The 17,239-nt window shown below is 49.6% G+C and overlaps 1 protein-coding gene across 1 annotated transcript in view; it reads right to left on the minus strand.

Moving 5' to 3' along the window:
- Positions 1–15,513, minus strand: part of EGLN1 (egl-9 family hypoxia inducible factor 1) — a 30,945-nt gene extending 15,432 nt beyond the window's left edge. The window contains exon 1 of the mRNA XM_073627939.1: positions 14,450–15,513. Coding sequence (XP_073484040.1) covers positions 14,450–15,166 — 717 coding nt within the window. The 5' untranslated portion in view covers positions 15,167–15,513. The remainder of the gene's footprint in view (positions 1–14,449) is intronic.
- Between the last annotated feature and the right edge of the window lie 1,726 nt (positions 15,514–17,239).

Raw genomic sequence — 17,239 nt, forward strand, 5'->3', positions numbered from 1 at the left:
CATCTGTCCCCCTCTGTTCTCCCCCTCCGTTCCTCTCTCCTTATCTGTCCCCTCCGTTCCTCTCTCCTTATCTGTCCCCTCCGTTCTCCCCCCTCAGTTCCTCCGTCCCTCTCCTCCTTCCTTTGTGTATGGATAGAGTCAGCTGACTCTGTCCATTCACATAACTGAAACATTGTAATCTTCTGTGATTACTATGTGTCAGTTTATGAATGGAGAGGAGCCGCTGTCTTCTCTCCATTCATTCTCAGTGCAGCTGAGGCTGCAGAGAAAGGGACTGGGGAATCTCTATCCTCTGTCTCTTTCTCTGTCTCAAGGGGGAGATATCAGAGGTCTGTTAAGACCCCTGATATCTCACCAAAGCCCCCCAAAAGGGCTGATTAAAAAAAACAAAAAAAAAAAAAAACCAATAAAGAATAAAAAAATATTGTAAAAAATAAAAATTGTAAAAAAAACAAAAAAAAAAAAAAAACAAAAAACACACACATACAACGTTTACCCCCCCCCCCCCCAAAAAAAAAATAGCAAAAAAAAAAAAACTGTCACGTGACATTAAAAAAAAAAAAGTATCGGTAATCGGCGAGTACTTGAAAAAAGTATCGGTACTTGTACTCGGTCCTAATAAAGTGGTATCGGGACAACCCTAGTGTCATGTACCTATTTTAAAGCCAAGCTTTGAGTGAAGCGATGTAAACAGCCTGTCCTACGTATAACTGTTAAGCATAGGCTTCAGGGCAAGATGTGAATGAAGGCTAAAGCAGCTACAGGCTTATCTTTTCTAGCAGTTTGCAGCCAGCCATGATAAAGTATGGTTTGCGTCATTGGTAGCGGTGGGAATGTGCACATGATCGTGTTCAGAGCCCTGTAAGTAGTGTTCAAATTGTGAGACACTTTGCTCTGCACACATCACTACTGGAATTCTGTTTGAATATATACAGTCTCACAAAAGTGAGTACACCCCTCACATTTTTGTAAATATTTTATTATACCTTTTCATGTGACAACACTGAAGAAATGACACTTTGCTACAATGTAAAGTAGTGAGTGTACAGCTTGTATAACAGTGTAAATTTTCTGTCCCCCCAAATTAAGCCAACACACAACCATGTATGTCTAAACCGCTAGCAACAAAATTTAGTACACCCCTAAGTGAAACTGTGCAAATTGGGCCCAAAGTGTCAATATTTTGTGTGGCCACCATTATTTTCCAGCACTGCCTTAATCCTCTTGGGCATGGAGTTCACCAGAGCTTCACAGGTTGCCACTGGAGTCCTCTTCCACTCCATGATGACATCACGGAGCTGGTGGATCTTAGAGACCTTGCGCTCCTCCACATTCTGTTTGAGGATGCCCCACAAATGCTCTAAAGGTTTAGATCTGAAGACATGCTTGGCCAGTCCATCACCTTTACCCAAGGCAGTGGTGGTCTTGGAGGTGTGTTTGGGGTCGTTATATTGGAATACTGCCCTGTGGCCTAGTCTCCGAAGGGAGGGGAATCATGCTCTGCTTCAGTATGTCACAGTACATGTTGGCATTCATGGTTCCCTCAATGAACTGTAGCTCCTCAATGCCGGCAGCCCGAAACCATGACACTCCCACTACCATGCTTGACTGTAGGCAAGACACATTTGTCTGTACTCCTCACCTGGTTGCCACCACAGACGCTTGACAACATCTGAACCAAATAAATTTATCTTGGTCTCATCAGAACACAGGACATGGTTCTAGTAATCCACGTCCTTAATCTGCTTGTCTTCGGCAAACTGTTTGTGGACTTTTTTGTGCATCATCTTTAGAATAGGCTTCTTTCTGGGATGACAGCCATGCAGACCAATTTCATGCAGTGTGTGGCATATGGTCTGAGCACTAACAGGCTGACCTCCCACCTCTTCAACCTCTGCAGCAATGCTGGCAGCATTCATACGTCTATGCACTCATTCGACTATTTCCCAAAGACAACCTCTGGATATGATGCTGAGCACGTGCACTCATCTTCTTTGGTCGACCATGGCAAAGCCTGCTGTGAGTGGAACCTGTCCTGTTAAACCACTGTATGGTCTTGACCACCGTGTTGCAGCTCAGTTTCAGGGTCTTGGCAATCTTCTTATAGCCTAGGCCATCTTTATGTAGAGCAACAATTCTTTTTTTCAGATCCTCAGAGAGTTTTTTGCCATAAGGTGCCACGTTGAACTTCCAGTCACCAGTATGAGAGAGTGAGAGCGATTATACCAAATTTAACATGCCTGCTCCCTATTCACACCTTAGACCTTGTAACACTAATGAGTCAGATGACACCGCGGAGGGAAAATGGCTAATTGGGCACAAATTTGGACATTTTCACTTAGGGACACTACTCACTTTTGTTGCCAGCGGTTTAGACATTAATGACTGTGTGTTGAGTTATTTTGAGGGGACTTTCACTGTTACACAAGCTGTGCACTCACTACTTTATATTGTAGCAAAGTGTAATTTCTTCAGTGTTGTCATATGAAAAGATATAATAAAATATTTACAAAAAACTGAGGGGTGTACTCACTTTTGTGAGATACTGTACGTGTGATCGGCCGATTCTGAAGCCACCACTTTCATTTGTTATTCATGTTTACAGTATAAATAAAAGCAGTAGATTATTCTATAGCAGGATTTTGCTAAACTCAACATGATACCAGCGTCTGTCTGTATTACTTGGAGATAAACAAGCGCGCTTTCCCGGCATTATACCAGATAGCTACGATTGTGCTTATTAGCGCATGGAATTATTTGCTTATTGGAGAAGCTTATCATTTCCACTACAGAATTGGCGAGCCAGCCAGGAGGCCAACAGATCTTCCCAATTCAACGGACCTCGAGTGGGAAAAGACATCCAGAAACAGAAAAAAGCGAGCCCATGGTAAGACAACCATACTTCAAGTTTTTTTGAACATTTTTTGCTGTTCTGTGTTTGGAATCTTGATTCGCTGACCGCTGTATGGGGTAAGTTCTGTTAGGCAAAGAACCTTTTTTTTTTGTCGCTTTCTGTACAATGGTGGGACTTTAATTGTAGGTTATATTTTTGTCATTGTAAGTAAGGTCTATTAATTGGGGGAGTACCTATACTTAAATCCTCTATAGGTCCCATTTAATACATACCTAAACTGTATGCTGTGTATGACTGAGCAGGCAGATAAACTGCATGTTGTGTAATAAGTTTGTGAAGTATATGAGAAATAGAAATGTATAAATTGTGATTATTACCTATGTATGGGACCAACACATAGATTGTTTAACTGACTCAAGACTCAGATGGTTTGGTGGACTTTGATGGTCCTTTAGAAAAGGTTTGGTTTGAAAATTGCTGCCGCATATTCAAGTGGCCATGTGGCTAAGGGCGGCCATGCATTGCTGGGCTGGCTAATGGCATCAGTGATAGCATGGGGGAGTTTTTTTGTTCTGAGTTGAAAAGATAAAGCATGCAAGCAGCATTGTCTTGGCCCTGTCTATCTGCTGACCTTCCAACTTTCAGAGTGAAGTATTGTCTGTATTTGGGAACAAGAGTGTATGTTTGAGCCATGTTATTTTGTGTTTTATGTAACTTTGGGATTTTTGAATGTCTTGTTTGGTTGGATAGCCTGTGTTTTAGGCCTCCTATGGGCCCTAGTTGATGTAGCGTAAAGACTGATTAATCTACATTGTTCATTTGGTGTCTCAATTGTGTACAGTTTTTGTAGGGAGAAATTTTGGTTTTCTAGTGAAGAAATCTCGGTTTGTGCTGGTTTTGGTGGGATCAGCAACTGTATTTCATGTGTTAATCCCACCATTTTGTCGTGCTACGGCTTTCGGCAGCCATTTTGCTGTAGTTCAGATTCCATCTACCACATGGTCGTGGTCCGGCTTTCGTCTGCCATTTTGATGTAGTCCGGATTTCATCCACCCTTATCTCGTGGCCTGATTTTCATTTTTTGCAACTGCCATTTTGTGTCTGCTATGTTTTGGTTTTGGGTGGAATTGCTCTGCTTTTGGGCCAGGTTTCAGGGTTTAGTGATCTTTTTGCAGGAGTTTCAGTGGTCTCACTGCCCAGGGCATATGGGAAACTAGGGGGCTTCCCTTCCATTTGCAATATGGGGGTTTATCCCACCCTTTCCTGGACAAAAGTTTTTTTTTTTGTTTTTTTTTAGACATGTTGAAGTTTCCTATATAATGTTATAAAGTCCAGGGGGGTAGTCATAGCTATTTTTTTGTGTAAAAGACAATATGAAGTTCAGGGAAGCTAGGCTTCCCCTACCCCTTCCTGTCCACTGATATGTAAATAAACAAGTTACATTTTTAGAGCTGAACAGACAACAGGAAGTTTTTTGCAGGATGTAATGTATCAACAGGAAGTTGGTGGGAGGAGCTTGGGGTCTTGAAACAAGCATGTGGACAAAGGGACTTGTGTTTGGAAGGACGATGGAAATCACTTTGGTTTTTAAATTTAATTCCAGTTTTGCAAAGTTTTATACTGTAATACAGTTTTGGTTAGAGAGTAAACGGGAGGCATCCACATTATTGTTGTAACATCTAGATACAGATAGAAGCCATAATATTGTTTTGAATAGTGGAGGATTCCACGGTGCTTTGTAGTTGTCTGACGAACACGTTTAAAGGGCTGTATATCATGAGACCGGTCGGGCCGTGTATAATAGACGAATTCCAGTGCGCGATTGTATAAGCATAAAATGTGAGGAGTAGTACTCTAGCAGCCCCGGTCAGGCCGTGTATAATAAATCGGAAATCCAGGGGCCGGTTATAGTGATAAAGGATGCAAACAATAACCGCTCCAAAAGTAAAGCGCAGGTGTTCTCTGGATGCAGAGTCCGCCAAAAAAAAGCAATTTGAATAGTCATGGGTAATGTTGCCATCCATGCTTTTCAGGAAAAAAAAAAAAAAAAAAAAAAAAAAAAATGGAGGCTCCACACCAGTCAGACAGCTGTACCGCAAATGAGGTCTGGGTTTGGAGCTCCGGCTATGAGACCCCTTAAAGATTGGCATATATGGTCAGAGGGTACAGAAGGGGGGGAATTCCTTTGGAAGGTACAAGACCCCATCTGTAATGAATGGGTTGATGGATGTGTAGCACACGTTTGTGTGGTTAAAATTCTCACCCTGTTTTTCAACTTTGTGTGGCTGGCCCATGCAAGGTTTGAGCTGCTCGTGTTTTTCCCACTGTATTTTTTTTTTCTTTTATTAAAAGGGGTGAAGGCAGCATTCCGTCCAGTTGTTTTTATTTTTTTGGGGGGGAAACTATGAAATATCTCCCTCACATTTGTATCTAAATATTTGTCTCATGTTTTAGTCTAATTGTTTGTATGTACCAATAAGTTAGGACCCACCACAGCGGCCCTCTTACGCATCACGGCTGTTGTATTTTTGTAGGAACGTGAAACTAAGAGTTAGAGGGTTTCGTTGTTGTCGGTTTTGAGAAATGTCAGTGAAAATTTACCAATGTTACAGGAATATTATATTGGTTGCCATTCTTTGCAGGTTAAAGATGAAGGATAGAGTAGTAACTTTTGTTTACAAGTATCTTTTTCACGTCCAGTGAGTTTCTGAAGGTGTATGTAGATAGCTGAACACATGCATAAACACACACGCCTAAAAGAGGGTAAAAGTATAATGGGCTGTTTCATTGTTTTTTTTCTGCACCATTCTAAACACTGAGTCTCTTCCTCCGGTTTGTAATGAGGAAGAAAATGGTATAAAAAAAGTAAGAATGACCAACAATACTAACCTTTCTAATTCTAACCAAGTTTGTGACCTAGTAGGATGACGTGTTCTACGACTACCTTTGATGGAATTTGAATCAGCAACCCGGTGAAGGAGGCTCCCATCCCAGATGCTAGAACCTTTTTGTCAATGGTTCCAGGTATTACGCCTCAGATGGTAAGCCACACACAGGTTCAGTGACCAGTCGTGAAAAGTGAAAAGTTGTACTTTCCTCAGCAGCTATCAACATTCTCAGCTGATGGGGTAGGTGCAGGCACTGTAACGTGAACTTCAAAAAGGTCCACCACAGGGTTCACAAGTCCCTCCTGGACCCTGACACAATAACGGGTTTACATTCTTTCCAACCAGGTGACTGGGTCGTTAGCTTGAGGGACGAGACAACTAAATCCACGCCAGCCACTGCAAGAAGCTGCTCAACCACACCAAAGAATGAGGAGAATTTTATTTATATTTTTTAGTTTAGTATATTTTAGCAAGGGTAACGATGAAAAGCATCCCAACTTACTGTTTAAAGTGTATTCTCCAACTAGCTAAGAAAGCGAACAGGACCAATTGCTGGGTCTACTCTGAATCTCCACCAAGCTTTAGTACCCCAGCGATGACAGCGGTACATGCTATATACAGTGCCTTGCAAAGTATTCACCCCCCTTGCCATTTTTCGTGTTTTGTTGCCTCACAACCTGGGATTAACATGGATTGTTTGAGGATTTGCATCATTTAATTTATAGAACATGCCCACAACTTTGAAGATTTTTTTTTTTATTATTATTGTGAAGTAAACAACAAATAGGACAAAATAACAGAAAAAGTCAATGTGCATAACTATTCACCCCTTAAAGTCAATACTTTGTAGAGCCACCTTTTGCGGCTATCACAGCTCCAAGTCACTTTGGAGAAGTCTCTATGAGCTTGCCACATCTTACCACTGGGATTTCTGCCCATTCCTCCTCGCAAAACTGCTCCAGCTCCTTAAAGTTGGATGGTTTGCGCTTGTGAACAGCAATCTTTAAGTCTGACCAAAGATTTTCTATTGGATTGAGGTCTCGGCTTTGACTATGCCAATTCCAGCACATTTACATGTTTCCCCTTAAACCACTCAAGTGTTGCTTTAGCAGTGTGTTTGGGGTCATTGTCCTGCTGGAAAGTAAACCTCCATCCTAGCCTCAAATTACAGAGTGGTACAGGTTTTGCTCAAGAATATCCCTGCCACCACCATGTTTCACTGTGGGGATGGTGTCCTTTGGGCGATGTGATGTGTTGGGTTTGCACCAGACATAGCGTTTTCTTTGATGGCCAAAAAGTTAAATTTTAGTCTCATCAGACTAGAGCACCTTCCTCCATACATTTTGGGAGTCTCCCACATGCCTTTTCGCAAACTCAGAACGTGCCATTTTGTTTTTTTTCTGAAAGTAATGGCTTTCTTCTGGCCACTCTGCCATAAAGCCCAACTCTATGGAGCGTACGGCTTATTGTCGTCCTATGTACAGATACTCCAGTGTCTGCTGTAGAACTCTGCAGCTCCTCCAGGATTACCTTAGGTCTCTGTGCTGCCTTTCTGATTTCTGGTGTGCGGCCGTTTCTTAGCAGGTTGGTTTGCTGTTGTGCCATGTTCTTTCCCTTTGGTTATGATGGATTTGATGGTGCTGCTAGGGATTATCAAAGATTTAGAAGATTTGGATATTTTTTTTTTTATAATCTAACCCTGATTTGTACCTCTCAACAATATTGTCCCTTACTTGTGTGGAGAGTTCCTTGGTCTTCATGGCAGTGTTTGGTTAGTGGTGCCTCTTGCTTAGGTGTTGCAGTCTTTGGGGACTTTCAAAAAGGTGTATATATGTAATGACAGATCATGTGACACTTAGATTGCACACAGGAGGACATCATTTCACTAATTATGTGAAGCTAATTTGTTGCACCAGAGCTTTTTATGGGCTTCATAACAGAGGGGGTGCATACATATGCACATGTCAATTATCAGTTTTGTATTTCTGAAAAATAGTTTTATGCATATATTTTTCCAATTTTACTTCACCAACTTAGACTATTGTGTTCTGATTCATCACATATAATTCAGATTAAAAAAACATTGAACTAAAGGCTGTAATGTAACAAAATAGGTAAAAAGCCAAAAGGGGGTGAATACTTTTGCAAGGCACTGTTTGATGTTCAGATTGGCATGAGGAATTTTGAAGAAAAAAAAAAAAAACGAGTAAAAAAGCTCCAGACACTTGTCAATAGAACTTAACAATATATTTCTAGAGGGTAAAATGAGTTATAGTTTTTACAACAGCACTGGTTCTTGCCAGTTTGGGTACCGGGACAACTAGGTAGCCCACAAGTGTGCTTTAACTTTAGTTTGGTACTTATGCGGGTCTACAGCTTATAAGGCAATTCCACCTAATGCAAGGGGTTCATGCATCCGGGTGAAATTCATCCCAGTATCTTATGTCATTGCTGATTGTGAGTATCTGATGGCACGAGAGAAGGCAAGAATGGCGGGAACAGCTAGAAGGGAATTGTTAACCAACCCTGACCAGGTCTGGGCATTGTTTCCTGCTTGTACAGGGTGGAGGCTTGAGCTTAGGAAACAATTGAACAATTTCTCATCCAGTGTGGATGGGATGTCCAATGTAACTGTTGAAGCTGCAAGTAAGATCCCACAGGCAGCAGATCAAGACCCTTCTATTAAAAGATGGCCCCTGTTTATCTGTTGGCATCCAAGGGGGGTTTCTGTGAATTCATAGGTAATGATTGTTGTACCTGGATCGGGGATACTAGTGACAAAGTTCAGGCCCATATGGATAAGGTTAGATCCCTGCAAGGCAAAGCCAGAGCTACAGCTAGTGAAGGTTGGAATCCTTTTAAGGGTCTAGGAATCTTTGGGGATTTTTTTTTATTCTTCAGCGGATCATGGTTGAAGGAAGTAGGGGTATATATACTCATGTTTTTGTTTCTATTCCTTCTATATGCCGTGATGAGGTTCTACTGTTGCCTGATTGGACGAGTGAACAGAGCCCGAGCAAATGACCACATCTTCCTCGCTGAGATGAGACGCTGCAAAGCCCAACCAACGTACAAGATACACAGGATCCCAGACCGACCAGCTTTCATGTCCGCCTCCAAGTCATCGCTCCTGAAGAACAGAGTCTACAAGTCAAGCCTTGGTATGAACTCATATGGACTGTAAGGACTTATTAATTTCCAGGTGTAAGAAGATCAAGATTCAATGAAGGACACATGGGAGCATATGACAAAGAGGAAGGACTGTTGTGGAAATTTTTAATTAATGTATGTTGTCAGATGTCCCCCAGTGTCAGTTTTGCTGTAATACGCTCATGCAAGCATATTCACACATACAGACGTTGGTGGAAGACCATTGGCTGTGGAAACCTTTCCGTGGACACTGCAGATATGTTTGCTCTTTTAGGGATGTTCGTTTACGCCTCACCAAGAGACTGGCCACCTCCACCAAGAGACTGGCCACCTCATGGCGACTAGGGGTGCAACGGATCGTCACCGATCCGTGATCCGAACGGTTCAACCCGTTCGGATCGGCACACATGCGCTCCGCACAGCGCGCCGCTGCCTCGGCCTTAGGTAAGGCCGCGGCTTTGGCCTAGCTCCGGCCATTTACCACGTGATCGCTCCGTCAAATGAGGGAGCGATCACTTGTAAACAAATCGGCGTTGTTCCTCTCTCCCCTCTGTGTACTCATCTGTACAGTGGAGGGGAGAGATCGGATGGCAGCAGTGCCAATACTCTGCCATACCCTGCTAATATATTATTACAGTGGGGGAGAGGACGTGGATGATATTACAGTGGGGGAGAGGACGTGGATGATATTACAGTGGGGGAGAGGACGTGGATGATATTACAGTGGGGGAGAGGACGTGGATGATATTACAGTGGGGGAGAGGACGTGGATGATATTACAGTGGGGGAGAGGACGTGGATGATATTACAGTGGGGGAGAGGACGTGGATGATATTACAGTGGGGGAGAGGACGTGGATGATATTACAGTGGGGGAGATTCTTTTTTGTTGATCCGAAAATGATCCGAACCTTGACTCCTGATCTGAGGAATGATCCGTGAGTTTTTTGATCCATTGCACCCCTAATGGCGACTGCATTAAACACTCCTAGACAACAGATCTGCATACATGGGAACCATAGCATAACCATACAAAACTTATGGCCCACTAAGAAACGATAGAGTACGGTTTGCATCATTGGTAACGGTGGGAATGTGCACACAATCGTGTTCAGAGCCCTGTAAGTAGTGTTCAAATTCACAAAAAGCTGACCGCATGGCTCTGCACACGTCACAACTGGAATTCTATTTGAATATATACATGTGTGTGATGTATTCTTTCAAAAGAACCAAAGTGTCTGATTGGCTGATTCTGAAGACACCACCTTCCTTTGTTATTCATGTTTACAGTATAAATAAAAGCAGTAAAAGTAGATCATTCTATTGCAGGATTTTGCTAAGCTCGTGATACCAGCGTCTGTCTGTGTTACTTGAAGATAAACAAGCACGCTTTCCCGGCATTATACCAGAGAGCTATGATTGTGTTTATTAGCGCATGGAATGATTTACTTATAGGAGAAGCTTATAATTTCTGTCATAATTTCCACCACAGCCCACCTCAGGGACTCACACACACACTGATCACTGTCAGCCCTCCTCAGGGACACGCACACTGACCAAGTCAGCCCTCCTCAGGGACAAACTGATCACTGTCAGTCCTCCTCAGGGGGGGGACACACACTGATCACTGTCAGTCCTCCTCGGGGGGGGGGGGGGGGGACACACTGATCACTGTCAGTCCTCCTCAGGGGGGGGGGGACACACTGATGACTGTCAGTCCTCCTCAGGGGGGGGGGGGGGGGGGGACGACACACTGATCACTGTCAGTCCTCCTCAGGGGGGGGACACACTGATCACTGTCAGTCCTCCTCGGGGGGGGGGGGGGACACGCTGATCACTGTCAGTCCTCCTCAGGGGGGGGGACACACTGATCACTGTCAGTCCTCCTCGGGAGGGGGGGGGGGGGACACACTGACCACTGCCAGTCCTCCTCGGGGGGGGGGGGGGGGACACACTGACCACTGCCAGTCCTCCTCAGGGGGGGACGACACACACTGATCACTGTCAGTCCTCCTCGGGGGGGGGGGGACACACTGATCACTGTCAGTCCTCGGGGGGGGGGGGGGACACACTGATCACTGTCGGTCCTCCTCGGGGGGGGGGGGGGGACACACTGATCACTGTCGGTCCTCCTCAGGGGGGGGGGGGGGGGGGGAGACACTGATCACTGTCGGTCCTCCTCAGGGGGGGGGGGGGACACACACTGATCACTGTCAGTCCTCCTCAGGGGGGTGGGGGACACACTGATCACTGTCGGTCCTCCTCGGGGGGGGGGGGGACACACTGATCACTGTCGGTCCTCCTCAGGGGGGGGGGACACACTGATCACTGCCAGTCCTCCTCGGGGGGGGGGGGGACACACACTGATCACTGTCAGTCCTCTGGGGGGGGGGGGACACACTGATCACTGTCGGTCCTCCTCAGGGGGGGGGGGGGACACACACTGATCACTGTCAGTCCTCCTCGGGGGGGGGGGGGACACACTGATCACTGTCGGTCCTCCTCAGGGGGGGGGGGGACACACACTGATCACTGTCAGTCCTCCTCAGGGGGGTGGGGGACACACTGATCACTGTCGGTCCTCCTCGGGGGGGGGGGGGGACACACTGATCACTGTCGGTCCTCCTCAGGGGGGGGGGGACACACTGATCACTGTCGGTCCTCCTCGGGGGGGGGGGGGGGGGACACACTGATCACTGTCGGTCCTCCTCGGGGGGGGGGGGAACACACTGACCACTGCCAGTCCTCCTCGGGGGGGGGGGGGGGGGGGGGACACACACTGATCACTGTCGGTCCTCCTCAGGGGGGGGGGGGGGGGGACACACACTGATCACTGTCAGTCCTCCTCGGGGGGGGGGGGGGGGGACACACACTGATCACTGTCAGTCCTCCTCGGGGGGGGGGGGGGGGGGACACACTGATCACTGTCGGTCCTCCTCAGGGGGACGACGACACACACTGATCACTGTCAGTCCTCCTCGGGGGGGGACACACTGATCACTGTCAGTCCTCAGGGGGGGGGGGGGGGGACGACACACTGATCACTGTCGGTCCTCCTCAGGGGGGGGGGGGGACACACTGATCACTGTCAGTCCTCCTCAGGGGGGTGGGGGGGACACACTGATCACTGTCGGTCCTCCTCGGGGGGGGACACACTGATCACTGTCGGTCCTCCTCAGGGGGGGGGGGGGGGGGGACACACTGATCACTGTCGGTCCTCCTCAGGGGGGGGACACACTGATCACTGTCGGTCCTCCTCGGGGGGGGGGGGGGGGGGGGGGACACACTGATCACTGTCGGTCCTCCTCAGGGGGGGGGGGGGGGGACACACTGATCACTGTCGGTCCTCCTCGGGGGGACGACACACACTGATCACTGTCGGTCCTCCTCGGGGGGACGACACACACTGATCACTGTCGGTCCTCCTCGGGGGGACGACACACAATGATCAATGTCGGTCCTCCTCGGGGGGGGGCACACACTGATCACTGTCGGTCCTCCTCGGGGGGACGACACACAATGATCAATGTCGGTCCTCCTCGGGGGGGGGGCACACACTGATCACTGTCGGTCCTCGATCACTGTCAGTCCTCCTCAGGGGGGGGGGGGACACACTGATCACTGTCAGTCCTCCTCGGGGGGGGGGGGGGGACGACACATGATCACTGTCAGTCCTCCTCGGGGGGGGGGGGGGACGACACATGATCACTGTCAGTCCTCCTCGGGGGGGGGGACACACTGATCACTGTCAGTCCTCCTCGGGGGGGGGGGGGACACACTGATCACTGTCAGTCCTCCTGGGGGGGGGGGACACACTGATCACTGTCAGTCCTCCTCAGGGGGGGGGGGGGACACACTGATCACTGTCAGTCCTCCTCAGGGGGGGGGACACACTGATCACTGTCGGTCCTCCTCGGGGGGGGGGGGGGACACACACTGATCACTGTCGGTCCTCCTCGGGGGGGGGCACACACTGATCACTGTCGGTCCTCCTCGGGGGGGGGGCACACACGCTGATCACTGTCGGTCCTCCTCGGGGGGGGGGGGGCACACACGCTGATCACTGTCGGTCCTCCTCGGGGGGGACCACACGCTGATCACTGTCGGTCCTCCTCGGGGGGGACACACACTGATCACTGTCGGTCCTCCTCGGGGGGGACACACACTGATCACTGTCGGTCCTCCTCGGGGGGGACACACACGCTGATCACTGTCGGTCCTCCTCGGGGGGGACACACACGCTGATCACTGTCGGTCCTCCTCGGGGGGGGGCACACACTGATCACTGTCGGTCCTCCTCGGGGGGGGGCACACACTGATCACTGTCGGTCCTCCTTGGGGGGGGGCACACACTGATCACTGTCGGTCCTCCTCGGGGGGGGGGGGCACACACTGATCACTGTCGGTCCTCCTCGGGGGGGGGCACACACTGATCACTGTCGGTCCTCCTCGGGGGGGGGGGGCACACACTGATCACTGTCGGTCCTCCTCGGGGGGGGGCACACACTGATCACTGTCGGTCCTCCTCGGGGGGGGGGGGGGACACACTGATCACTGTCGGTCCTCCTCGGGGGGGGGGGGGGACACACTGATCACTGTCGGTCCTCCTCGGGGGGGGGGGGGGGGGGGGGGACACACGCTGATCACTGTCGGTCCTCCTCGGGGGGGGACACACGCTGATCACTGTCGGTCCTCCCCGGGGGGGGGACACACACATTGATCACTGTCGGTCCTCCTCGGGGGGGGACACACACGCTGATCACTGTCGGTCCTCCTCGGGGGGGACACACACGCTGATCACTGTCGGTCCTCCTCGGGGGGGACACACACGCTGATCACTGTCGGTCCTCCTCGGGGGGGACACACACGCTGATCACTGTCGGTCCTCCTCGGGGGGGGACACACACGCTGATCACTGTCGGTCCTCCTCGGGGGGGGACACACAAGCTGATCACTGTCGGTCCTCCTCGGGGGGGACACACACGCTGATCACTGTCGGTCCTCCTCGGGGGGGACACACACGCTGATCACTGTCGGTCCTCCTCGGGGGGGACACACACGCTGATCACTGTCGGTCCTCCTCGGGGGGGACACACACGCTGATCACTGTCGGTCCGCCTCGGGGGGGACACACACGCTGATCACTGTCGGTCCGCCTCGGGGGGGACACACACGCTGATCACTGTCGGTCCGCCTCGGGGGGGACACACACGCTGATCACTGTCGGTCCGCCTCGGGGGGGACACACACGCTGATCACTGTCGGTCCGCCTCGGGGGGGACACACACGCTGATCACTGTCGGTCCGCCTCGGGGGGGACACACACGCTGATCACTGTCGGTCCTCCTCGGGGGGACACACACGCTGATCACTGTCAGTCCTCCTCGGGACACACACACTGATCACTGTCAGTCCTCCTCGGGACACACACACTGATCACTGTCAGTCCTCCTCGGGACACACACACTGATCACTGACAGTCCTCCTCGGGACACACACACTGATCACTGACAGTCCTCCTCGGGACACACACACCGATCACTGACAGTCACCCCCACCTTGGTTCTGCCGTTGATCCGGAAGTTGCCGAGCTTGGTTCCGCAGTGTCGGATCAGGTCATCCATACTGTTCATGAGGTGTCCGATGGCCTTGCAGGGCGCCTCCTTGCCCTCCACCCAGGTGATCTGGTCCCCTCGGATGTCCCGGGAGGAGTCGCTTTTCTGACTGACGAGCTGTCCATCGGTGAAGCGGCCGGTGCTGTGCAGGGCCTGCACCTCCCCCACTATACGGTCCCCTAGGTCCTGGCCCAGGAAGTCATCCAGCACACAGATGCCATGCTTGTTCATACAGGGGATGATATACTCCAGGGCCAGCTTGTGGAGGGGCGGTCTGGTGTGCCCATTGGGCCTTTCTGTGCCCTCCCCTCCCCCGCGGGCAGCTCCGCTCCCACACGCCTCTCCAGACCTCTGGGTGTAGTCCTCCTCCTTAATAGCCCTCAGAGTGGCCCCTCCGACCACCACCTCCCGCTGCTTGCTGTCCGGAGGGGAGGCGGCCTTGTCCTGTGCTTTGGGGTCGGGGGTGGTCGGGCTTCCCTTACACAGCAGCTTGTGTTTCTTCCAGTCCTGTCTCTGGTGCTCTTTGCTGCAGTAGAAGGAACTCCGGCAGCGGCCGCAGCGCAGCAGGTTCTCCATCTTCCCGCACAGCTCGCAGTACTGCCGGTCACGTTCACTCTGACTGCTCCCCTCACAGCCCTGTCCTCCTCCGCCGCCCGCCATGATGGCCGCTGCTCGGGGACAAGCACGATTCCGGCTCTTCAACTACGTCACCCGGACACCGGGCCCCGCGATACCACACACGTGTGTTCACCTGTCACACATCCACATCGCACGTATCCGTCATAGGACTCGGCATCATCGCCCGAGATCCAAACGCGGCCTGACCACACCTTTCTATTCCCCAAGGGAAGCCTTTGGCTTCGGTACAATGACTGGCGGCGTCTGATCGCTGACAGGATGTCATTAGCCGTACACTGAGTTCAGCCTCTACGTATTATACAGCTGAAGGACCTTCGTGACATCCGAGTCATGTGATCACCGGCTGGACGTCAGTGTGCCACGTGACTGCTTAAAAAACTAGGCGGGGACAAGTTGGGTGACAGCTGTCATTAGACTGAAGTGTGATTGGAGAGCAACCTCATCCAAATAATGTACATTGTACCCACCTCCAGTCCTGACATTTTCACCCCCTTCTTGCCCAGATCAGTTTTTAGCACTGTCACACTTTGAATGACGATTACTCAGTCATGCAACACTGTACAAATATCCGTATGCCATTTTATCATTCTTTGAAACAGAGCTTTCTTTTGGTGGTATTTAACCGATTGCTGCCCGCTCACCATCAAATGACAGAGGGGCGGTGCGTATACCTCCCAACTTTTTGAGATGGGAATGAGGGACACCTATCAGCAAAAGTATGCAGGCATAGGACACACCCCTGGCCACGCCCCCTTAAAGGAGAATTGTACAAAAAAACAAGATTGGTTAAACTCACAAGTGCTTTTTTTTACCACTACTATTCCTTTATATTTGCTTTTGGAATTTACAAATGCAGCAATTTAGAAATCAGATGAAAGGTTTAGTGCTGGAAAACACGTTTTGATAGATAAAAAGTGCATTTTATATACATCTATATAGATCAGACCAAAATGAGGGACAAATGAGGAAGAATGAGGGACAGAGGGGCATTGCTCCAAATCAGGGACAGTCCCTCAAAATCAGGGACAGTTGGGAGCTATGGCGGTGTGGCTCTCGTTCTGGATGGACATCATATGATGGCGCCCCAGACCGGCCGCTCTCACGCGCCAACAGGGGCACGCAGCAAGGCAATCCTGGCCACATCATGTTCCTAGGACATGGTGTGACCCCGATCTCTGTAAAGAGCCGATGACACGGCTCTTTAACCATGTGATTGGCGGTGTCCAATCACAGCCGGTCACATGTAAATGCAGAAGTGCCATCAGCTCTCCTGGCCTCACACTGACAGTGTGTGGCATGGAGTGCCGATCAGTGGTTTCTCTTTGCAAGGGGAGACCAGGGCAGGTAATCAGGGCACTGATTATCAGTGCTCTGATTACAAGAAAATGCCAGAAGTGCCCATTAGTGCCACCAATCAGTGTCCATCAGTGACACCAATCGGTGCTGCCCATCAATGCCGCCTATCAGTGTTCACCAGTGCCGCCTATCAGTGCTCATCAGTGCCCATCACTGCGGCATATTAGTGCCTCCTCATCAGTACCACCTAATCAGTGCCCATAAGTGCTGCCTCATCAGTGCCCCTAAGTGCAGCCTATCAGTGCCCATCAGTACAACCTCATTAGCACACATCAGTGAAGGACAAAAATTACATATTTGCAAAATTTACTGACAGAAACTAAGAAAAACATGTTTTTTTTCAAAATTTTCGGTCGGACATTCCGATCGTGTGTGGGCTTCATCCGACCTTCATCGGACCTTTTCTGTCGAAAATTCCGACGGACCTAGAAATAGAACATGTTTCAAATCTTTCTGAGGGACTCGATTCCTATTGAAAAATCAGTTCGTCTGTATGCTAGTCCGACGGACCAAAAACGACGCTAGGGCAGCTATTGGCTACTGGCTATTAACTTCCTTATTCTAGTCCGGTCGTACGACATCATGTTCAAAACGATCGGACTTTGGTGTGATTGTGTGTAGGCAAGTTCGTTTCGTTGGAACTCCGTCGAAAAGTCCTTCGGAGTTCAGTCCGACGAGAAGTCCGCTCGTGTGTACGCAGCATAAGAGAAAGCTCTATTTGTGTGAAGAAAATGATAA

This window comes from Aquarana catesbeiana, linkage group LG04 (genome assembly GCF_042186555.1).
Source record: "Aquarana catesbeiana isolate 2022-GZ linkage group LG04, ASM4218655v1, whole genome shotgun sequence".
Lineage (NCBI taxonomy): Eukaryota > Metazoa > Chordata > Amphibia > Anura > Ranidae > Aquarana > Aquarana catesbeiana.